Source organism: Triturus cristatus, chromosome 6 (assembly GCF_964204655.1).
Source record: "Triturus cristatus chromosome 6, aTriCri1.1, whole genome shotgun sequence".
NCBI lineage: Eukaryota > Metazoa > Chordata > Amphibia > Caudata > Salamandridae > Triturus > Triturus cristatus.
The window spans coordinates 1,680,183,224-1,680,208,489 of record NC_140589.1 but is presented as its reverse complement, the minus strand read 5'-3'; the positions used below and the strand labels follow the sequence as shown (position 1 = coordinate 1,680,208,489).

General features: G+C 47.3%; 1 protein-coding gene across 1 annotated transcript in view; it reads left to right on the top strand.

Annotated features, from left to right (window-relative positions):
• Nucleotides 1–25,266, top strand: part of INTS7 (integrator complex subunit 7) — a 293,620-nt gene that overhangs the window by 124,958 nt on the left and 143,396 nt on the right. Inside the window, exons 9-11 of the mRNA XM_085612860.1 lie at nucleotides 6,160–6,294; nucleotides 8,341–8,438; nucleotides 9,266–9,505. Of these exons, the coding sequence (XP_085468986.1) occupies nucleotides 6,160–6,294; nucleotides 8,341–8,438; nucleotides 9,266–9,505 (473 nt within the window). The remainder of the gene's footprint in view (nucleotides 1–6,159; nucleotides 6,295–8,340; nucleotides 8,439–9,265; nucleotides 9,506–25,266) is intronic.

The following is a 25,266-nucleotide window of genomic DNA, read 5'->3' as shown; positions in this document are numbered from 1 at the left end:
AACGATATTTGCCCTCTAAATGCATTGCCATGTGGCTATGTAATCGAAATACCACTTCCCTCCCCACTTTGTACTAAATTGCGCTTTTCATGTCGACTTCTGTTGCTTTTAGTTTTAGGCAGCATGCAAAGCCAGACACCCCTCAGAATACAAATGGAAACGCGCCTTTAGCTGTGACTCTCACAAAGCAAAAGTATACAAGTATGTGGGCTAATTGAAAAGGACACATGCTGATAGGGGTTTGTTTTTTCAACCACCACACAACGGAATAACGCGTAAACGTGAGATTAGGGTGGTGCTAAAAGTGCCCGGCTGCCCCCCTTCCGTGCCCATTGCTCTGCAGCAGTCCTGGCAGTGAGGGGGAGACCTTCGGCAGGCAGAAGAGAAGAGAGAGGTGGCGACTAGAGTGGTGCTTCGTCACCATAGCACAATGCAGTTTGTTTACAGCATGCTGTGGGTGATGGATGAGGATGAACATGTGTACTTCAGCCTCAGTTCAGGACTGAATGCAATTCTGTATGGCACGCTACTGCCTCCTCAAGTTTTACCACTTACACTGTCACTGTGACACACATATTAAAGAACAAGCACTGGCAAAGTCCATACCTCTTGGCTATGCCAGAGGCGTTAGCTTTGCCAATGTCTTTCAGTAATGTTGCAGAGCAGCGCGGCTAAAAGTTAGATAAAAAAGCGCAATCATGCGGGTACTACTGGCCGCATAATAGTTTTTTGTTCTTTTTTTTCCGTTGGTGAGCAACACAAACCACGGGAGAGTGGAAGGTGGGCTAGAGAATAAACACAGACAATGGGAGAGTGGGAGGGAAGAAGTTAAGCAACACAGACCAGAAGAAAGAACAAGTTGGATGGAAAGCAACTACCTTTCGGGGGGGGGGCAACACTTGAAGGTGGAAGCAGCACATCGTGGAGAGATCCTGAAAATACATGCTAATTAGCAAAATAAAAAAATCGTAGTTCCCTGAATATAAGCAGATGAAGGATACAAGCCATCTAATCAAAAGGATAGGAAAGAAACTATGATCTAAGAGCAGGACAAGCAAAGATGAGGAAAACCACAGAAGATAGAACGAGACTGACAAAGACAAAGCAACGGACTGATCCAAACGTTACTTTATCCACAGCAAACACTTGAGGCAGTACTAAAAGTAATACCAAGCTAATAGTTGACTTCCTTAAGGCAGTGGCCTTAAATAAATTGACTATAGAAAAGAGAGACCTCTTGGAAGGGCCATTTCAATGGGATGAGATTTATTCCGCATTTATTTGTCTCCACTTTGGTAATGCCGCAGGTACTGACTCGATTCCCTCGGAATTTTATAGAACGTTCGCACCCCGATTTAAAGAACATAAGACGAGTTTATTCAATCAAATGTGGCCTCAGTGTGAAGGAGCTATCAATCCCTCATCGCGATCACGATCACTCTAAAAGCGAAAGTGATCGCGATGACGCATGCTAGGGCTGCGCGCGCAGCAGCGGGGGGAGGGGTACGGGGCTGAAGGCTGGCGCAGGAAAGGCAGATGGCTGGGCGAGAAGGGAGGGGGGAATGCGGGGAGCAGCTGGGCGCGTGCACGCCATCGTGCACTGACGCTTGTAGCCAGCACAAAAATGTGGGTAGCACTTTCGAAACCCACCTACTAAATGTCTCGCCAGACCAGCGCATGCGCTGGGTCAGGCGAGACCTAATAAAAATGACATAGCATAACATTTATGGGTAATAGTGAACAGAATTGTGTTATGAGTTTTAGCCCTTGTAAGTTTCTCAGGCAGCATGAGGTGAACTTTGCTCTTATTCTTGTAGTGGTCCTGGCAGCACTGCTTTTTATATCCAGTATTTGGATTTTTTGCTAGTTTTTGAGAATTATTGGAGCACCATCTCAGTTTTAAGTATTCATTTTGGTTATCGTATATTTTTATTAGTTTTATATCATGCCAATTAACCAATACAAACCACGCATCTCATAACATATCAATAAAAAGAGAATATTCAAGAGAATTAATAAAATCACCAATAAAACGAATAGTGTTCACATACAAATCAGTACCTCCAATTAAGGAGCTGCAGACCAGTACACAAGATAAGAAAGAGTACGCACATGAAACTTGAAAGAATAGTTGCAGTACAGACCCCAGCCCTGATATCGGACACATGACTACTTAAACAACCCAGACAAGGGCACAAAAATTCCAGGTATGTACTCTATAGGCAAATTTACCAATAGAGAAAAGTTGACTTATAAAAACAAATTGTGCAATAGAGGCAAAGTGTGCATAACTGCATAAAATGCATGTCGAAAATTAAAATAATAGTGACAGAATAAAATACATACATACCCACGGTCAACAATATTGTGCAAATAGCAAATAACATTATTTTATAAGCAAGATCATGGTAGCTAGCTTTTCGGCTACAGTGGACAGGAATTTTGCCAAAGTCCAGCATACGAGCACATTACACTGCAGAATTATCCTCACCAGATCACCAATGCGACAAACCTGCAATTTTCTCAAAACCAGCAATAGCAGGCTGCAGTTTATTTTATCAAAGGAAACGCAAAAGACAATAATGTGCGAAAGTGACAGTGAATCAAGCTTACAAAAAGGGCATGGATCCTTATCCCCCCCCCCGCCGCCGGTCTAATCTCTTCCCACCTAATGAAGGAGGGAACCTGACCCAGCATGACATTCAGGTCCTACCGCCCAATAAATCTACTCTTAATATAGCTCAAGTAGGGCTGGATTAGACCACTATAATCTGCCTCCAATAGATACTGCAAGTTGATTCTCTTACGAACATCAGAAAAGTCGCTATATTGCTAACGCTCTTTTATCAAGCATTTTAATGCTTGTTTCTGATGGAGTGCTGACATTTTTAAAGGGGAATACCAGGCAGGGAGATTCAGGGAAACCTCTATAACCTGTATGTTATTTACCCACTGTCCTATGTGTTTCCCTTGAAAGTGGAGGTTTATGAAATGCCTCAAGGAGCCTTCTTCAGGTTAAAAAAAATATTAGCCTGATAGTTGAGAAAAACTCTGTCTATATTTAAAGAGCATGTTAGGGCACTATTCACTGAGCCTGTGGGCAATCCCAACCATTTTTTCTAGATGGTTGTTTGAATGATTTGCAAGCTCTTAACCTGTTTTTTTAACAAAACCTTGAACCCATAACTATTTTTGCGTTCTACGCCTCTCTCAGTACTTCTACAGACTTATGGCCCAAACAGGACTCTAATCTCTGAAGCAAACCAGCAATAGGCTTGCCACTTGATTCTTGCAGCGAGATATGATCCCTGAAGTCTAGGTTATGGCTAAATAGCAGACCTAAATATCTGTATTCGTTTTTCACCTCCTGTTGAACACCACTCAGCCACCACCTGAACTTCAGGGGCCGCCTCTTACCTTTTGAGAAAACCATGATCTTAGTTTTGCCCGTATTGATCTTTAGATAATTTCCCTCACAATAATGTGAGAAAGCATAGAGTTGCCTCTGCAGACTAACTGGCATCCAATCTAATAACACTGTGTCATCCACATAAAACAGCGTCAATATAATCTCTATCCCCAACTCAGGGGGAAAAGACCTACCAAGGTAGCCGCTATGTAAATTGAATACAGAAACGGAGCCAGAATACACCCTTGCCTAAACCCATTAGGATGTTGATCTTTTTGGACAAGGCCCTCTTACCCCCAAGTTCCACTCTAGTCCATGAGCCCTCATGCAATTGAACTACCCCAGTGAGCAGTTCTATCTGTCCATCTTTTCCCATAGAAGAGATCTATTTAAGATGTCAAACGCAGTTGACAAGTCCATGTAAGTCACGTAAAGGGGCTGTTTCCTTTTGAGGGAGCCAACAACTTTAATATCACACAGCCATCCATAGTCGAGTACCCTTTATGAAAACCCATTTGGGTCAAAGGTAGGATTCTAGCAAGATCACCCAATCATCTAATAGACCCAACAGATGCCTCGCTTAGTTTTTACCTGGGATATCCAACAGGGTTTTCATACGGTAATTAAAGGGCAAGGCCCTGTCACCCTTTCCAAGCAAAGGAACCCTAATGCTACCATTCCAGGTTTCCAGCAAATTATGCCACCCAATTATTTCTCCAAGCAACAGTACCAGGGTCTGTGCCCACAGGTGGGGTTTAAGTTTAAGAATGTCTGAGGAAATGCCATCAGGCCCTTGCGCTCTTGAACATTTCAGAACTTTATTCACTGCTTCGATGCCAATAACTGTGGAGAGCAGGATACTTTCTTCCTCCCCCTTAACATGCAAACTCGTTGGCAGCCCGAAGCACCCCCTACATCATCTTTGGCTTTACATCGGTCTGAGATGTAACTATCCCAGGTTTTTTCGGGGATTGAAGCTGCTGTGATATGAGGCTAGCCCGAGTATGCTGTTAAAAATACACCAGAAGCCCTTTAGGTTACCAGTGTGCAGGGAGAAGATTTCCTTTGTCCATAGGCTCTCTTTTTCCCCTCCACCTGATTTGCCGCATGTCTTTCCTAAAGGCTTTCCTATGTTGTCTTATCAGACTCTTCATTTGTTCCCCACCTACTCTAAACACCTTCCTTATTTTCTTATTAAGCACTGCTTTAGCCCGTGACTTTTCCAAACTCAAAGTCCTTTCTGACCGTACCCCTGTCCAACCCTGCGGCAGCCGTATCCCTTATAGAAGAAATGTATTTTGTGTGGTGTTAGGGTAAGTTGGATTGCGCATGTAGCAACCCCATCATGCTATTTTTAATAAATTGTTTTAGTTTGGTAGACCACACAATTCTGCGCTCATTTTTACTGTACAGGGGCAAACTATTGGGCCACATATCTCTTTGCTTGACTGTACAGGACAGTCAGAGAATAAGAGGCTTATCATCACCACCAGCAAGCTCGCCCACCAATAATCTTTCACTATCCTAGAACGCCCTGGGGTGATCATTGCATAATTGGTCAAGGATGTTACCCTCCCATTATCCAGCGTTGACTGTGCCGACTGATCCCTGGTCACCTACCATTTATTATAGCCATGTTAAGTCTATTAAGTAGGATCCACATTTGCCTACTGGACCCTCCTCACTCTGTCTCCCAAAGACCTGACTGGGAATGTTCAGTGCAATTTCTTTGTCCCTTTGGTTAACATCCCTCAGTTTACATTTAGGTCACCCATCAAAAGAATAGGCACATAGGGAAATACCAATCGAATCTTATCTAGTACAAGTGCCAACTCCTTGAACTGTTTATCTTTGCCAAGTTTTGGAGGAAAGTATGTATTAATTAGTAAAAGTCAGGACACCCATTTTGGTCCCCCCTGAATGTCATGGTTGAAGGAAACCCGGATAAAGATACTAGAAAATGTGTGAAATCCATAAGAAGGAGAGACACCACCGCATCATGCTTAACAGATGATAAAAAGCTAGAGCCCCCCACAGGTTGCTCAAATTGCCCCTTAACTGCTTTTAGGCTGAAAACAACATAGCCAGGCAACACCCACACCTCCTTTTCCCAGGTGTCTTGTAAGGCAGCACTACTTTATCCTTAAGGACCGACGGGAGCGACTTAAAGCCCCCTTTCAGCCTAGCTATGTTCCAGGACTGGAAATTGACTCCTGAGGCATCAGGATCTGTAAAAGAGGGGTTAGGAGAACCCCCTTTTTGAATTGATTGTCCCCGCAATCCAGTTCCATGGAGATTCACTCGTTTCTGGAGGCTCCACTCGGTTACTAAAAATGTGCCTGCCCTTAACCGTCTTCCCTACAAGGATCGTTTCCAAACCTACTCCCAACTGACCGAAGGCAGGGGAACATGATTGAATAGGGAGGTATAAAACCCAAACCTGTGTTAAGTATTCATTTCAGATACATTTCACATTTGATTATGTACCAAAGATAAATGCTCATTTGTTTCTCTCCCAGATAAATGTTTCCTCAGTGATCAATAAATCCTTGAAACTCCTCAGACCACTGTAGCCATGGATGGTGGCAGTGCTAAGAAGAGGTTTGGTTGACCGACAGCTCTTTAAAAGTGTTTCTATTATTCAAGCAGAGACCCAGAAGTTATGAATGCATGCAGATCTGATGTAGTTATAGGATATTCCACCCGAGGGTTAGATGATTTAAAAGTGAACTGTTCATGTGCTCTTTTAGGAACTCCAGCCACGCCCACAAGACCATCAGATTTGGTAAAGTTGGCACAGGAGTGCTGTTACCATAGCAATCGGGCTATTGCGGCTCATGGAGTTCGAGTTCTCACAAATATAGTTGCTTCTTGTCAGGAGAAAGGTGAGTCGTTTAGAAAATGCTTTTTAATGTGTGCACGTGTATCGGAGCATTGTTTGTGATGGTGTTTTTCATGTCAGACATTTATACTTATAAAAATGTTGTTTTTAATAGGAAGGTATCGTTTTGAGAATCAATCTGTGCCTGTTTTTGTCAATTCAATTGACATTTTCTTCTACAAAAAATGATGCGCATGATTAACAAAAAATCTGTACGTACTTGCCAGGAGCCTTCAGTTTCCTAAGACAAAGCTTGGCGTATCTGTAAAAGGTAGTCACATAATGTATGTGGAATGTGGTATCCTTCCAGCATTTTATATGACTGTCCTGTTTCCACAGTTTTGAATTTTTTATAAACCTATCAGTGGAGAGAGGCGAGTTCTACTGGGTTCAGCTCTAGTAGTGTGGAAATAACGTTCTCATATGTTACAAAAGTATGCATTCTGAATGTCGGTAGTAGTGGTGTTTTGGGGTCATGAGTTTTCCAGCACTAGCTGTTGCATGGCTTCATGTACTTTCAGTTCTTCCTTGCCATCACACTAAGCCAACCTCTCTACTTTTAACATAACTCCTGTAGCATATCTACCTCATTTTGGTCTTTCTGATTTCCTAGTGAGTTGCATAGGGTGCAAAAACGCCACACCCCAAAGAGCATGTCTAGTTCCTTACTGCATGAAGTTTGCACAGGGTCCTCCGGGGTAACGCAATATTATTCTACTGATTTTCAAAACATTTCCATCTGAAAATAGTGTAAGGAGAGTCATCTGCAGTATCCCATTATGGAGATTTCTTTGGTGGGCTGTGTTTTCCTGGGAATCACATCTTAATGTGTTGCTTTCCAGTGGGCGTGGGGTATATTCCAGGCCTTGGGCCAGGGGAGGTGGCCGTGAAGATGGCGATATGATCATTTTATTTTTTATATACCCCTTCACTTCAGTCCTCTAAGTGCTCATGGGGCCATTATTGGAACAAATGCACAAGGATGACATGAAGTTTGAAACCTGGAGGACTAAGTTCACCCTCAAAATGACACCAGTCTCGCCTGAAAACAGGGGTTTCAAGCAACCAGGAACCCTGAGAGCAAACCCCTGAGTTTGGTGCAGCCATGTGATTCCAAACATCTTTGCACTGCTGGGTCAGGCACTGAGATGTCAAGTCATTCGTATGAATGCTAAAGGAGTTTCATATTATCATGTAGTTAAGTAGATTATATTGAAAGAATTCTCATGAGCCAAAGTTTTCGACTAGATTGCTGTGACTAATTATCCAATATAATCATGTTATTGATTCCAAGTTCGCACAGCACGTGTAAAATTGCTTAAAATTTTTCAATATTCTTATGTAATGTCTGTCCCAGAACTGTGTAGTCGTCATTAAACCTCCAATACTGTGCTATCTGTGAACACATCTAATTAATACCGCCGACCACAAGCATTCTAATAATTGGCTTGCTTTGAAACTGATCTCGCTGCTGACCTCCTGCAGTTGCCATCATTATCGATAGCAATCATTTTTAAACAACTGCTAAAGGAGTGTGTCAGCTCTGACCAGCTCTCTGCTGTTACCAGCCTGGGCAGTGTCTTGAATTACAGCTGTTTGATGAATGTGACTGTGAGAACTCTGTTGCCAGAGATGGTGTCTAAAGGGACAGTACACGCGCTGCAGAAATCTGTGTTTCACCCTGTCATTACCGGTTCTATTCCCAGCGGGTCCACGCAGCCTTTAAACCAAATGACTTAAAAAACAAAACATCAAGTTGAATAACAATGAATTTTTCTTTATCTGTCAGTAGTGCCAAGAAACTCCCTCGAGTAGTGAATGAACGCTCTATCAATAGCTTGTTATGTTACTGTTCTAGGACACATGCTGAAGATGTAAGTGGCATCTGCCCCAAATCGATTCTGGAATGTGTGTCCATAATCTTTAAGTTCTGCTACATTTATAGCTTATTGTTTACACACACAAAAGAGCAATTTAGAATAAGAGTTGTATACATAAAATGTGCTTGCCCTAGTACTGATCCAAAATCTTTTCCCGTTTTCAATTATAGATAATTTGATTTTAGAAAAAGATGCAGTCTATGGACTTGAGTCTCTTCTTGTTCTGTGTAGTCAGGATAACACCCCTGGTGCTCAAGAAACACTAAAGGTATTGTGAGTGTGTTACTTATTTATATAAATATGGTGAATGCAAAGCTGTAAATGTCACAGGGAGTCATGTTTATTATAAAAGCTATGATTACATTTAATATATAGTTTGTGTGTTTCTTGATTGACTAAATGTGTCTTAAAGTCAGCCATTATATTTAAGGATGTGTGAAACCAGTGTAATTTTCCTTTGCTTAATATAAGCGAAATGTTGGGAAAATTACGTGAAGAGCAAAACTGGCATTCATCGCTTAAAATGCATCTTCATGTCCATTTTTGATTTAAAGACGCATTTTGTGCTACAAATATAGTGATGAATCACACATGATGCAAATAGAAGCCTCTCATGTTCTGTTCCTTTATGTTGTTCCTGTGATGAGATTTTTAAGATTTTTCCCTCAACAGACAAAAAATTACGTGACATGGAGTTATGGCATCATTTCGGACCTTTACAAGAACCTGGAGCGGAACACCACCCCAATCCGGATGCACAGCTTCATTTCCATTGCATATAACAAATGCCACAGAAATCACCTTTTTTCTTTCGATTTTATTTAGTTCGTTTTTCAATGTAATCCAATTTTATCATTCTTCATATTTTTCCTCTAGAGAACAACGCAAACTAAAGAATGGAAAATCAAAAAAAAACCAGGTGTGCACTCTGTCGCTCTTTCAAAATGATAATTTCAGACCTCTCATGTAAAATGCGTAATGTGAAATGCCAGAAATTACGCGAGATTACGCCAGCATAATGAACATTTCACCTGGGCTTAATATATTGACTTTCCTCTTTATGTGATGTATATATTTCATCCTTTTTTTCTGCAGATTGCCTTAAATTGTATGGTCAAATTGGCGAAAAGCCGCCCTCATCTGAGCCAGTCCGTGGTGGAGTCTCTTTTGACACAGTTGCACAGTGCTCAGGATGCTTCCAGAATCCTCATGTGCCACTGTCTTGCTGCCATCGCCATGCAGCTGCCTGTTCTAGGAGATGGCATGCTAGGAGATTTAATGGATCTCTACAAAGTGATTGGACGCTCGGCCACAAACAAGCAACAGGAACTTCTGGTAAGGATCCGGCATTGAAGTATTTTATTTTCTATTTCATTGTCCTGATGAGTCCTAATTGGTTAGGTTTCAGACCAATGCACTCTCTGTAGTCCTTTTGAGACTACTGTTTCTTAAAGAAATATCTCCCCATGTTCAGAATTTTAGCGCTGACGATTCACATTTTGCTGACAAGTGTGTTTGAGTCTTGTCTCATAGACCAAGAAAGCCCTTTATATTAGAAAGTGATAAGATTTACTACGAAAGGAGAGAAGGAAGGCAGTAATTTTGTAAGGATTAGTCATCCCAGGTTTGACTGCCCCACCAGGGCTCTGTCTTGCTTGCTCTGTGATGGTGCAAACCAGTTTGCCTCCATGTGCCTGACTGATGTATTACATTTCTAATGTTTCCCTCATCACAGGCCTGTGCAGTGGGTCCACAGGCCTTGAAGAGACCATGTCGGAGGGAGGTCCGGACCAAGGTGGAGCTCAATATGAGGTTGGGGTATTCTTAGTATTATGTGAAAAGAGATGCTGATGAGAAAGACCTAGGTTCTGGTTGAAGAAATCAGAATTATCACAAATAACCCTAAGATGTCAATGCAAGCTAAGAACAATGCCTTGTAAAGATCATACCAGTAAACAACCCCTAGGGAGAAGTGCATTCAAGTGATCAAGGTTAACCGGTTTGCAGTTACAGACTATGTGTATTGTAGGTTTACAGGGTCCCAATATCATGCCTCTGATTCATAAAACACCCTTGGGAAGAAATGTAAATATGCATGCTTCGTGGTTTTTGCTTGTCAGTTAGCAGTAAAAGGTGTTCTCCAGTATTGGGGTGTCTTTCATAGATTCACATGCTTGAATATTCCCCGTCGTCGGAGTGGGAGTCCCACGGTAAATAATATAGCAATATATACAGTCATAATATATATATATATATACATATACTTAAGTAATCATATAAAACAGATATAAGTAAGTGATAAACATCAAGAATGTCCCTATATGAAATCTCCATAGAGATACATGGAAAGAGAAAAAAGACATTCGCAGTCTATCTCTGTCATTATGTTAGTCCAAACTACGGCCAATCAGGCGCCAGCTCCTCTCTAGAACCTTCTCCTCAGAGCTCCTCACCTCAGATTTTCTACCGCACGTCGTGTGAAAGGGAGTCTCCCTGAGCTCTGCTCAGTTTTTTCTCTTCAGGATGTCTTCAAGTAAGAAGTCTTTGTTTAGACCTTGTTCTTCTTGTGGAAAGCTACGTTTGTTCTCAGAGGATCCACACAGTAAGTGTATTTACTGTCTTTACCCGGACCATGAAGTGGGTAAATGTAAATTCCGTAGAACTTTTTCTACAAAAACTCTGAAAGACAGGGAAGGCCGTCTCTTATTGTGGCTACAGAGACTGAAGGATAAAGATGAAGTACTTTCTAAGGTAGAAAGTTTTACTTCTGGCCGTTCCCACACAGCCTCAAAGCGCAGTAGTGAACAGGATTTACCATCTCCTTTCCTTAAAAAGAAGAAAATGTCTCTGACTATGACATCTGCCACTTCTTCTGCATTGACTACTGCTTTGTCGCCCACGAGACTTGGTTCTCAGGCTAGTGAGGCTTCAACTTCCCAATTTTCAGGCAAAAAAACTGGCTTCATCGTCAACGAGGCTTCTGACGACAAAATCCGCAGTTTCCTGCTCGTCGACGGTGACCCGGACGACGACGTCAGCATCAAGCGCGTTGACGACGGTTCCGTCGACGTTGTCGGCGTCGACAATGATAAGTACTATAAAAACTGTGTCATCTATATTACCAATTGCATCGTCGTCGACGAAGAAGGGAAAAATCTCGTCGACGTTGCCATCGTCGTCGACGAAGATTGGGAAATCTGCCTCGTCGACGATTACGTCGGCGATTTGACCCGTCGACGAGTGCTCCGTCGACGAAAAAGAAGACCTCGTCGGCGTTCCCGTCGACGACGACTCTGTCGACGGCCCCGTCGACGACGATCCCGTCGACGCTAGTCCCGCCGACGTTAGTCCCGTCGACGATGGTTCCGTCGACGACGATTCCGTCGACGAAGATGTCTTCAATAGCCTCTTTGCCTCAGAGTCCGTCGACGGCAGTCTCGTCAGTGAAAATAAGGATTAAAAAGACGACTTCTGCGCAGAGGTCATTGAAAACCCAAATTTCATCCACGTCTACAGCGCCTACTTCGTCCTTTGCCGCTGTTCCTTTATTAGCATTACCACCGAGTACTCGACAAGGTATGTCGGGTCAGGTTATATCGTTGGAGGATTCCCACCTTCCTTCACCATTGTTTGCCACTGACTCAGATCAGGATTCAGAAGGAGGTTTACCTGAATCGTTTGGGACGGCACACAGTCCCTCAGATTTAATAATAAAATGCCAAGAAGATGGTAGTGATGATGAGGAGCAATTTTATCAGGAAGAAATTCCTACGGAAAGACAAACTACGACACTACCATTGTCGCTGATAACTAACCTTCAACTCATGTTGGATGACTATAATCGAAGGTTTCCTTTATCACCACAAGAGTCTGTGGCTCCGCCTACTCCGGTGGTGCCAACAACTATATCGGAACCGGTGCCGGCTCCAATACCCTCTGTGGTAATACCTTCAATACCACTATGACATTCTTCAACCCGGACACTCCCTCCTCATCATACTGATGAAGAAGAAATTCCACAGGACAGGGAGGATGGTGAAATTCTTGATGATGGGGGCGATGATGCTGATGATGATGATGATGGTATGGCGGAGTGGGATGACTATCATGCCCAAACACCATCTCCCTCTCCGGTGCTACCTGGTGACTCGCCACCTGTTGATATTGCAAGTTTCCACCAGTTAATTGATAGGGCAGCACAAAGGTTCAAGTTGACAACGGAACACAAGGAAGAAGATTGTTTCCTGGGGGGCGCTAGGTGGCGCCGTGCAAGATGGCCGCACTTATGTGAGGCTCCTGCCGCCCGGCGCTCAGATTCGCTAATTATCCTGCCCACGGCGATCGTAGCACCCTGCTAGTGCTGGTCAGCGTGCCCTGAATCTCTCCGCGTTCCTGGTGGCTGATTTTCGCGGCTCGGAGAGCTCTACTTGCCAAGGAGGAGCTGCGGCCGCGGAACGGCTGTGTTGGTGGGACCGCGGAGGGAGAGAGACCCGGCTGGCGACCTGCGGGAGACCGCGGCTGCCCACGAGGCGCACAGGCCTCTGGACCGGAAGGCGTGCCGCGAGTGATCCTAGACCGGTGAGTGCTGGTGCATACCCCCGGGGGGGGGTCCTCGGCGCGAGCGAGTATTGCCGGAAGGCGTGAAGCAGCGGCACCAGCACTTCGACCTGTGACCAGAGATAGAGGCTGGGTGAGAACTGACTTAGCTGCCGGACCGAGGAGGACCTACGGGTGAAAGTTAAGTGACGTTTGGGGGCCGTTTGCCAGGTTGGAGGGAGGCTCTCCAGTGGACACTGACCCGGTGAGGCTCTCCCGAGAATTTCTTCACGTTGCTGCTGGCCGGGCGCGAAGGTTGCGTGGAGCCCCCTCGGATGCGCAGAATAGAGGGGGGGCGCACCACAACTCGTATTGGAGGCCCATCTTCCCCCGGATATGCTCGTCTCCTCTGCCCCTAACTTGGTGTGCTGTGGGGCATAATTGGGCGCGCTGTGTACGAGAGGCCACGCATCGCGCGGACGGGTGCACGCGACGGAGAGCTGCCCGAGAAGGACTGGGGGTAGCTGGCTACACGACCATAGTGTGGCGGGAGTGTGGAGAGCTGCTGGTCCGTTAACAACCGCCACATACTGCACGATACATTGCACCTGCATGCGCAAGGAGTGGGAAGATTCTGGATGCGATCCCCCTGCGCCTCATTTGGCTTTGACGAAGTAGGGACGGGCACCGGTGCAGTGAGCCCGCGAACAGGATTGAGTGGAGGAGCTGACTTGCAGATTGGGCAGACCGGCGAGGTGGGAAGGAGCGGTCGTGTCCGCTGTTGTTGACCCCTAAGGGATTGCTATCGCAACACTCTGAGTGGCCCCCCTTGATTGAGACAGGCGATGGGGAAGACCGATGCCAGGCAGTCCCGCCTCACCTTCGAGGCGAAGAAGTCGGGCCGTGCCCCGCCGGAAGAGCGAGTGGAGGTAGCTGAACCAGACCCAGCTGCTGAGCCTGCTGGGAGTGCGGGGGAGCTGACATCGCTTCTCCGGGAAGTCCGGCAGGGCTTTGCCACGATGGGGGAAAAAATGGATGGCATGTCTACGCGGAGGGATGCCATTGTGCATAAACTGGACAATCATGAGGACCGCATCCGGGAGGCGGAACGCCGCATCTCGGATACAGAGGACACTACCACTCGGGTCTCGACACAGGTTGCGCAAATGGACAAGCTTCTGAAGCTGATTGCAGCCAAGAATGAAGACTTGGAAGCGAGGAGCCGACGCAATAACATCCGCGTTCTTGGGGTACCGGAGACCACAAACACTGGCCGGCTAGAGGACTATATGGAGAGACTGCTGATTGCCACCATCGGAAAGGAGCAGCTCTCTTCCCAGTTCATTGTGGAGCGGGCTCATCGGTCCCTGGGCCCCCGCCGGGGAGCGCGCCTCGCCCCATCATCGCCAGGCTCCTTAATTATAGAGATCGTGACACGATACTTCGGGTGGCCAGGAGCAACCAGCAGCTTCACTATATGAAGGGATCACCTTCTCTATATATCCGGACTTTACGGCCGCGGTACAGGAGGACAGGCGTAAATTCATGGTGGTCAAAACAGGCACAGGTGGACTATGCCTTGCTGTACCCAGCGCGCTTCCGGGTCACCCACCAGGGCAAGCAGAGTTTCTTCACCAACCCACAGCAAGTAGAAGACTTCCTTAAGCATCTTAAGCGCTCGGGGGGCGGCCCCGGATCGCCGTCCACCTCGAGCAGGCCTGCCTCCCAAGACTGATATGTCTCACCTCCAGTTGTGACCTCAATGGGAGACAGTAAGCAGAGTTGATGGGAGGATGTGGCGGGTTGATGGTGGGCTTCATAGTGGTTGTCTTGAATATCCTGTTGCTGCGTAGGGTTTTGACTGAAACACGCCAGTGGGCATACCACTCAGAACTGCGCTGGGCACTCTCCCCTGAACCCGCGCGGGCCTAGCCTACCTGGTCGTTTGCGGGCTTTGGGGGAGGGGCTGACCCGGATCGCCGCCTAGAGTTTTCCCCCAGCGGGTAACACCCTTTGGTCTACTTGAACATGGGTAAACCTAATGTTTCTGAAGTTTTTGTTTTTTTGTGGGGAGGGGGAGGGAGTTGGGATTCTGGCAAGTTGGGGCTGCTTCAGTGGGAGGGGGGTGGGGCATTCACGGGGTTTCAGTATGCAAGCAATAATTATGGAGCGACAGTTGAGGTGTGCAGAGATTCATTGTGCAGGACTTGTAAGCTTTTGTGGTGTCAATGGCACGGGAGGGCGATAATGTGATTAACATACTGACGTGGAATGTGCGGGGCTTGGGAGACCCGAGGAAGCGCAGGAAGATTTTGGCATACTTAGATAGGCAGCGGATCCACGTGGCGCTCTTGCAGGAGACCCATCTAGACCCTGGAGCGGTTAGCGCTTTTGCAAACAGGTGGGCGGCTCATCGTCTTTTCTCCTCCTACTCCTCTTATGCTCGTGGCGCGGCAATCCTTTTTAAGAAACAGCTGCACTATGAGCTGGCGGGTGTGATCTCAGACCCGCAGGGCCGATATGTCATTACCTGGGGTCAGCTGGGGGGGGATTCTATAACGATAGCCAACTGCTATGGCCCGAATACTGATTGTCCAGAATTTCTCAATGATGTCTGGGGTAAGATAATGACAATTGGGTCTACACACATAATATGGGGGGGATTTCAATGTGGCCCTCAGGCCGGATCAGGATCGATCTCACCCCATGCCACATCACTACACTAGATCCAGGGAGGCATTGTCCGGCATACTTGAGGAGGAGGGGCTGATTGATGGCTGGCGGTATTTGCACCCAATGGGAAGGGAGGGCTCGCATTTCACATCACACATGGGCAGTTGGGCGAGAATTGATTATTGTCTGGTGTCCCGAGGGTTGGCTTCAGGTATCCAAGAAACGTCACACTTGGCCAGAACGTACTCGTACCACTGTGCCGTGAAGTTGTCGCTTGCTATGCCAGGGTATACTGCTCCTAGGCCACGCTGGAGACTACAGCCCATGGCACTGCTAGATGCCGTATTTCAGGCGGAGCTCGAGGAGGAAATTCGCGACTTCTTTGCGAGAAATAAGGGATCGGTCAGCAGTGTAGAGGTGATCTGGGAGGCCTTTAATGCGAAGATACGAGGATATTGTCTCTCTAAAAGCTGCGGAGTGCTTAAAGATATACAGCGCACTCTGCGCCGCCTGGAGCAAGAATTGAAGGAGTTGGAAAGTCAGATGGGCCAGGGGCAGACAGGGGCAGTGCATAGTGTGTTTCGGGAAACATTAACCAAATACGAGGCTGAAGCGCAGCGCGAGCTGAAGTTCCGGGGGAAATACTGGGTGGCCCGCAGATATGGTGAGGGAGAGCGTCCCGGGAGGGCTCTCGCGGAAGTGACGCGCCCTCCTCGTTTTAGCTCTCACATATTGGAGATACGTAGCTCTGATCACGCGGTTCGCCGAGACTCACTCGCCATACTTGATACCTTTGTTGACCACTATCGCGCGCTCTACACATCCCACAGGTCGGGTGTACTTGAGATGGATGATTTTCTGGGAGATATAGCATTGGGATGGCTTGGGGACACACAGCGGGAATTTTTATGTCATCCGTTTGAGCTCGATGAGATACGCGAGGCGATTATGCAGTTGCAAAATGGGAAGGCGCCGGCCTCCGATGGGCTCCCAGCGGAGTTTTATAAAAGCTACATCGATATTATGGCGCCGGTACTTAGGGAGGTGTACGCGGAATCCCTGGAGGTGGGTGTGCTACCGCCGTCGATGAGGGAGGCGACGGTCACCTCGTTACTCAAACCTGGGAAGGCCCCTGACTCCTGCGACTCTTATAGGCCGCTTTCGCTAATTAATTGTGACACCAAGATTCTGGCCAAAGTGTTGGCGAACCGTCTTGCGCTATTGATGGATAAACTTGTCCTGCCGGACCAGGCGGGGTTTGTACCCGGGAGGTCGACCTCCTATAACCTTCGGACACTGTTTTCTCTGGTGCAGATGGTGGATCAAGAGTTCCCCCTTGCTGCAATATTTCTGGATGCTACAAAGGCATTTGATTCAGTGGAGTGGGACTACTTATTTGGTGTCCTTCGACGGATGGGTTTCCCTCAGCCGTATCTCTCATGGCTCCAATTATTGTATGCTCAGCCGACGGCCCGAATACTTATAAATGGACATGTGTCCTCCCGGATATCGGTTTCAAGGGGTACCCGGCAGGGATGCCCGCTGTCGCCCCTGCTGTTTGCACTCGCTGTGGAACCGCTAGCTGCCAGACTCCGACAGGTGCACAACGACAAGGCATTCCGCTGCAGCCTGAGGCAGATATTGATATCGCTATATGCGGATGATATAACGCTGTATATCAGGGACCCGCAAAGCAATATTAACCCCATATTGCGGGAGTTTATCTGGTTTGGACGGCTCTCAGGAGTGGGTATTAACTGGGGAAAGTCCATGGTGTTTCCGCTTATCTCGGCGGTGACTCCCTTCCCTCTAGACTTCCCGTTAGAGTGGTGCCAGGAGGACTTCAGTTACCTTGGGATTTGAGTGGCCCGTGAGAGGGACGAGATTATTAGGGCAAACTATGGCACGGCGGTGGACCGACTTCGAACCAATGTCACGCGGTGGATTGCGTTGCCCTTGTCGATGGCAGGCCGTGTGTCTCTCATTAAAATGCAGATACTCCCGCAGTTTCTATATCTTTTCCTCAACATACCCTATTACCCGGGACGGGTGTTCTTCGCCACGCTGCGCTCGGAGCTCATACGCCTGGTGTGGGGGGGCAAACAGTCGCATCTGAAGTGGTCTACCCTCACCAAGCCGTATGCTCAAGGGGGGTTCGATGTTCCGGACCTTGAATTGTATTATTTATGTGCTCAGGCACATTATGCCTATTATTGGATGCGCCCACCACATTACATGCCGCAGGTGGCGGTGGAGGCCTGGTTGGCTGACCCCATATCCCTCAATGGTCTCATACATGGTTATAAGGACACACCGGTTGTAGCGCCCACCACAATCACCAGCACGGTGGAGGCGTGGCGTCGCTTGGCGGCACTTATGGGTGCCTCGCTCCTGTACTTCCCCAGGCTACCGCTCACATACCATCCGGGCCTGACATTGCTTCAGGAGAAGGTATTTCAGGATCTTTGCGTCAGGGCGGGGGTCGCTACGTGGGGAGACCTCTTCCGAGGGGGAACCTTTCGCACCGCTGAACAATTCTTACAGGACACGGCTAGCACACCACTCGATGCATTTCTATACGTGCGATTGCGACAGGGCATGAGGTCACTGCTCCCTTCCTTCCCCTGCGAGCCAGAGTGTTTTGCACCGTTGCACCGGATTTTGGGCTCGACGGATGGGGGGCACTTGGTGTCCGGACTATATGCCTCCATGCGTGAGGACGATGCGGGAGGGGACAGCGCGTCCCGGAGCCGATGGGAGGGGGAGTTGGGGAACGAGCTCACTGATGAGCAATGGAGATACTGCTGTCGCCAGACGGCACAGATATCAGCTAGTAGCCGGTTTCGGGTCATACACTTTAAGTTCTTGCACCAGATATACTACACCCCGGCCAAGAAGCTACGCTTTGGGCTAGCGGACAATGATCGCTGTGGAAGATGTGGACAGGTGGGAGCGGGGTTTTTACACCTAGCTTGGGACTGCGCTGCGGTGCGCGACTATTGGGAACAGGTGTTCACGGCGCTTGGGAAAATGATTGGGGCTCAACTGGAAGGAGGCCCGCTACTTGCGCTCCTGGGGCACACGGCTCACATACCTCCGACTCATAAAAAATATGTGGCCATTGCAATGCTCCTAGCGAAACGGAAGGTGGCCTGTAGATGGGGTCGGGCCGGGCCCCGAAATTCAAGGACTGGCTGGCGGACATGATATTTTGTCAAGAACAGAGCACCACCTGATGAATACAGGCCCCAGCTAGGCCCGCAGGACACAAGGGTTCGCTCTCCTGTAATGGAATCTATAAGGAAGTTGGCACGGAAACTGCAAAGTACAAAGACAGCATTTATTAACCCTTAAGGGTGGTCCTACAATCCACACAACACTCTTCAGTATTGCATAGAGTAGCACAAAGAACTTGCGTACACGGTCCCCTTTTATACACAACAGAGGGGCTCATAAGTGGGCGGATACAACATGAGGCAAGGAATGTTACCTTTTATGGACATTTTCGATACAAGATCAATATGTGGGCGGAGCTGACACACTCCTTGAGCCCGCGAAAACATGGTCAAGCAAGGCTAACTGATAACAGATGTGGTCAAGTCTGGGCATGTGCCAGATGGACAAAGGAGCTATTTATAGACTGTTACTAGGCAGATTGCAAGAGCAACTAACACAGAGGTTGGACTCTTCTCGTGGGGAACACGTGGAAGCATAACAATACAAAATGGAGTCCGAACTTCGGTCAACATAACGGAGAAAACATGCTCTATAAGAGGGGAATTAATGTCTTTAGTAAATGCTTAATCACATCGTTGTTTCAATTTACAACAGACGACCCTTTCAGCATTTACTGAAGACATCCGGCTTGTTAGAATAATCATCATATATATCAATTATCATCATCTCTTCTACTTCCTTAGCTAAACGTTTCTGATAAGTGACATTGGCAATAGCTTTCTTATCGGGGATACAAAATGATACGCATAATGAGCAGAGTGAGGGACCACATTGAACGCAGATACAGCATGAAAACAGAACCGCTACAATAATGCAGAGACCAGTTAGAACCTTCCATCCCCAGGCAGTAATTAACGCCCAAAACCATCCAGAAAAGGACCAAGTGCCGTTTTCTGTATGGATTTCAGCTGCAATTTTATGCAACCTGTTAATTGCATTATAGACTGACGGTGTGTGGTCAGGAATAAACACACAGCAACTACTTCCGATAATTTTACAAGCTCCACCTCTGTCAGCTAGCATAACATCTAATACCATACGATTCTGCAACGCAACAATTCTAGTAATTTGCAATTCCTCCGTAAGATTCCCAAGAGCAGCAGCGGTCTGATTTGTCACCGCTTCTACCACTCTTGTTAATCTTCGGATCTTTCTACTGTTCAGGGCAGCTCCAACAAAGAAAAACAATCCTAAGTTAAAATCAATATACTGCTGCAGACTGGTATCAGTCTGATCTACATCGTCAAGTGATAAAGTACGTTTATACCTATTTACAGTCACATTATTCAATAATTTCAGATCCTTATGATAAGATGCGGGAGCTAGGAATACAGGAGGTAATAGAAATGATACATAGCATACCCCAGACCACCCAGCCGGCAGACGGTAATAACCTTTATTTCCACACACAAAGTACGTATTATGGGAGGCTAAAAAGGTACTATTGTTCAACCCATCAATATTCAGAACAGTAATACAATCACTAACACCAACAGGGATAAAACCCACACTCTGGACACACAGGTCCGCTTGAGCTTGTGCTACTTGAATCACAAATTTGTCCTTTCCCACAGTGTCTCTTGTGTTCGTGAAGATGTAGGGAATGGATTCATTGTCTGGTCGGTACTCTTCCCACTCCCAAATTGTCCCATTCGCTTGTGGATACCCATTTTTGTCTTGATGGCATTCTTTATTGAGTCTGAAGAGCAATCGTCCCACTGTCGGTTTCCGAGTAGCAAAAAGCAAAGTATACCATGCTCTACAAGAGCCATTATGAGAGAAAGGAAGTGGTATAAATGGCGTTCCTCCTTTCTTCTGATGAGCTGGCATCATCCCACATATCCAACAGTTCGTAGCATTCGTAGCAACGTGGGTATGATGCAGCATCTGGATGAAAGTGTTATTCAAGTAAGACTGTCGATGCTTCAACTCTTGATACGGTAATGTATAAAAGTAGTGCTCCTCAGGCACCGGAGTTGTCAACACAAGAATCTTCCGAGCAGGAGTTACATCCTCCACGAACCATGTGGTTATCCCAACAATGGCTACTGTCAACATGAACCCTAATGCACAAAGGATTTTCTTTTTCTCCATGTCAAGGTAAAAATGAAACCCAATATCTTCCTGAAACTAAAAGTCTGTCAGAACTCTTCCCCTTGGGCAGCGGTTGATTTCTTCACCAGCGGGCCAAGACGGGTGTCGCTACACTAATGCAGGGCTGATCCCCCCCCCTTGCCTCATCGGCTCTCCGTTTCACTAACCCAAGGGCCGTTCTGACAGTATGTCCCGGTACTGGAAAACTCACTTCCTTGGTCGAAGATGATATCGCCTTCCTCCAGGAGTCGCGTGGTCCGGAAAGAGCTCCTCGGTGGCGTTTGGCTCCGCAGCACGGCCTGTCTCTGCAGCCAAGATTTCTCGTTGATCGGTCAGCACGGCAGGTTCCACCAATCCGGGCGGCACCTTCCTACAGTGCAGGGAATGGATCCAATTCTTTCTGTTGGAGACTCGCACAGCCGTCCTCGTTGCGAGGAGGACCTGCTCAGGACCCACCCATCTCGGTTCCAAGCTGTTCGTCCTGTCAAACTTTCACCATCACGTGGTCCCCAGGCCGGAGACCATGTCCTTCACCGGTAGACCGATCAGGGAGCGCCTCTCGGACCTGTTGATGGATAGAAACCAAGTTATCCGTTAACTGTGCCAGATAATCGCTCATCATTACACAAGGTACATCATACATAGCCTTAGGTCTTGGTGGACCCCAAATATTCATTGGGCGTCCGAAAACAATTTCATAAGGTGTAAGGCCAGTTCGAGAGTGTGGTACCGATCTAATTGACAATAACGCCAGTGGCAGAGCGTCTGGCCAAGTCAAAGACGTCGAAGCTTGAATCTTAGCGATCTTAAGCTTCAGTGTACCATTATACTTCTCAACTAGGCCTGCAGACTGAGGGTGAAACACGGCGTGGAACTTCTGGGTGATGCCCAGGCCCTTCAAGACGTACTTTATAACATCCGCTACAAAGTGAGGGCCGTTATCACTCCACAGAAGTCTACAGACGCCATATCGAGGGAAGAACTCTTTCAGCAGCAACTTCGCAGTAGTCATTGCAGTATTGTCTTTCGTAGGGTACGCTTCAACCCATTTGCTGAAAGCGCAGACCACTACTAGAACATACTTCAGATTGTTACAGCGCTCAAGCTGGATGTAATCCATCTGCAAAACCTCGAAGGGTGCAGTAGGTGTCACAAACCCTCCTGCTGGGGTCCGAGTACCCTTTCCTGGGTTGTACCTCAGGCAGATCATACAAGTCTGCACCACCCTCTTTGCTGTGCTAGCAATCTCTGGATGCTCCCAGACTTGGGTAAGCAATTTCACAATTGCGGAAGCTCCAACATGTGCTAGCCCATGTGCCATCTGAACCATAGGCTGTACAAAAGCCGTGGGTAATTTCCATCTATCCATCTGCTTATTTCTCCAGCAGCCCTCGTCATCCAGTTCTCCCTCACTAGCCCATTGTTCCCGCTCTTTGTCAGAAGCGGTCCTTTGCATTTCTCGCACTTCCTCCTTCGCATTATGCCATCTTTCCACCTGTGACTTTACTACATACACGGCAGTAGCACCGGGCTGCATCGCAGTCTCCCGTGCTACTCGATCTGCCAACGCATTCCCTTCTCCAACTTTATCAACTACTTTCCTATGGGCGCTACACTTAACGATGGCAATTTTCTTTGGGTATGTCAATGCGGTTAAAAGATTATGAACTAACTCCCCATGCATTATCTGTACTCCATGTGACGTCAAAAACCCTCTCTCCTTCCAGAGTAGGCCGAAGTCATGCGCTACTCCGAAGGCATAGCGGCTATCTGTATAAACATTCACACATAGTCCTGTACTGAGCTCACATGCTCGTGTTAATGCTATCAGTTCCGCTGCTTGAGCTGATTTCTGTGGTATGCGTGCTGTCTCCACTATCGTTTGCAATGTGGTAATCGCATACGCTGCTGAAGTCGTACCATCTGGTAGCTTCAGACATGATCCGTCCACCCACAGTTCTCCATCTACATCTGGAAAGGGCGTATCCTGGAGATCAATACGACCCTTTGTTTGTTCCTCAGTCACGAGAATACAATCATGCGCTTTCCGCGCCTCAGGCTGGGTTTCGGGGTATGGCAACAATGTTGCCGGGTTTAACGTTACGCACCTTTTTAACGTAATATGAGGAGCCAAAAGCGTCAACTCATATCCCGTTAAACGGGCGCTGGTCAAATGCTGCGTCTTCGTTTGATTGAGCAGGGCATCGACAGCATGGGGGACTAATACCAACAGCTTATGGGATAACACAATTCCCTCGCTTTGGCGTATTGACACAGCTGTCGCCGCAACCGAGCGAAAACACCCCGGTAATGCTCGGGCGACAGGATCAAGTACAGCCGAAAAATATGCACAAGGGCGCTGCTTATCGCCGTGCATCTGCACTAAAACTGACAATGCACATCCATCTTTCTCATGCACATACAACGAAAAGGGTTTTGCATAATCAGGGGTCCCTAACACTGGTGCTGAACAAAGGGCCTGCCGTAGTTGCTGAAAAGCAGTATCACACTCATCTGACCAAGGGATTGGGATAGGCGTGTCCTTTGTCAAGAGGGCTAACAATGGCTTAGCTATGTGCGAAAACCCCAATATCCACTGTCTACAAAAAGAAACAAGACCCAGAAATGCACGCACATCCTTCTGTGTGGACGGTCTCGGTGTATCCAGAATTACTTGGATACGATCCGGTGTGAGTGCACGTCCCTCCTTAGACAAAAGGTGACCCAAATAAGTCACCTTTGGTCTACAGAATTGCAATTTCTTCCTAGATACCTTATGATTGTGGGATGCTAAAAAGGAAAGTAAGGATAACGTACTTTTTTCACACAACTCCAGGGTGTCAGCCGCCAGCAAGATGTCATCGACATATTGAATGAGGGCGACACCCTCGAGCAGAGCAAAGGAATCCAATTGTCGTTTCAAAGCCTGACTGTAAATGCTAGGGCTTTCTGTGTAGCCCTGGGGAATCCTACAAAAACGATAAGATCTATTATTTAATGTAAACCCAAAGAGATATCGGCTATCAGGGTGAATAGGAATGGAAAAGAAGGCATTCTTCAAATCAATCACTGAGAACATGGTTGCCGTAGGCGGGACCAAAGTAAGCAACGTCGTGATATCGGAAACCACTGGGTACTGAGGTATCACGATCTTGTTCACTTCTCTCAAATCAATTATAAACCGATAAACTCTGGCATCCGTATCCTTTTTCAGTATGGGAAGAATCGGACTGTTACAAATGTTGTAGGGGACTTCCTCCACTACCCCTACCGCCATCAAATCCTGCACTATCTGTATGAGAGCCACCTCGCCCTCCTGGGAAATACGGTACTGTGGGAGGCGTGGTAACACCGCCCCCTCCTTGACGCTAATGTGGACCGGTGGAATCACCATTTGTCCCACATCAGTATCCGAAGTTGCCCACAAAGCACGAGGGAGGGTAGCTAACAGCGCATCCTCAGACATCGTACACATCCGTTCTGATCGGGGGTAATTGTCATTCAATATTACCCGTACACCAGCAGGGGAGCAACGGATCGTAGCCCTAAAATGCTTTAACATATCAAGACCCATAATGTTGTCCGGTGTGTACGGGGCAAGCAGAAACGGACAGGGTGCAGAAAAAGAGTCAACTTTAAACATGAGGGGCTGCGAAAGAGGGCTTTGGGAGAGTGTTCCGTCAAACCCTACCGATGTGACCATTAAGCCGGATGGGGGAGCCCCCGGAACCAATTGCTTAGACAGTGCACTACGTGTCGCTCCTGTATCCACTAGGAACTGATCAGTAGAGCCCAAAACCTCAGCCGATACATAAGGGCCCTTCTGATCGACCGGCACCTCAACTGATTCTAACCCCCATCCAACGCATTCCTATGCATGCTGAGAGTCATGGTACCCCGACCGGTCAATCCCCGACGCTTGGTACTGGTGCTGGCGATCAAAAACGTTTGATCTATCGCGGTGCTGCCCAGCAGAGTCAAAACGAGCCTGTTCGTTAGAATTCCCTCGAAAGTTCGAGAAACCCCCTCTACCTCGCGGGCCACCATAGGTATGCCCCTGACGCGATGCATGCAACACCGGGCAGTCCCTAGCCCAATGACCCGATTGCTTACAATACGCACATTGGTTCCTATTTAAATCAGATCGGCCCGAGGGAGGACCATAAGATCCTCCCCTACCTCTATTACTACCCCGCCGGGGCGGGCCATAGACTTGTGCCAACATCACCTTTGTTTTCAAATCTTTCGATTTCTTTTCCTCCTGGCCCTTTGCTTCTTGCTCCTGACGCTCATAATACTGGGCGATAGTCAGGAGGGCCGTCGGTGTAGCGGTAGACCAAGAACTTTCACTCGCTTTTAGACGGGCCGCAACTGCCGGCAGCAGATTAGCCACATATTTATCCGCAAAAAGGTGGCGGCCCGTATCGTCAGTAAGCGACTGGCCACTAAAATCATGAAACGTCTCCTCAAAGCGCGTAAAGAAGTCCGCAACTGACTCGTCAGCTTTCTGTTTACATGCAGCTAACATATTCCAGTCAATCTTTTTAGGGGGAATA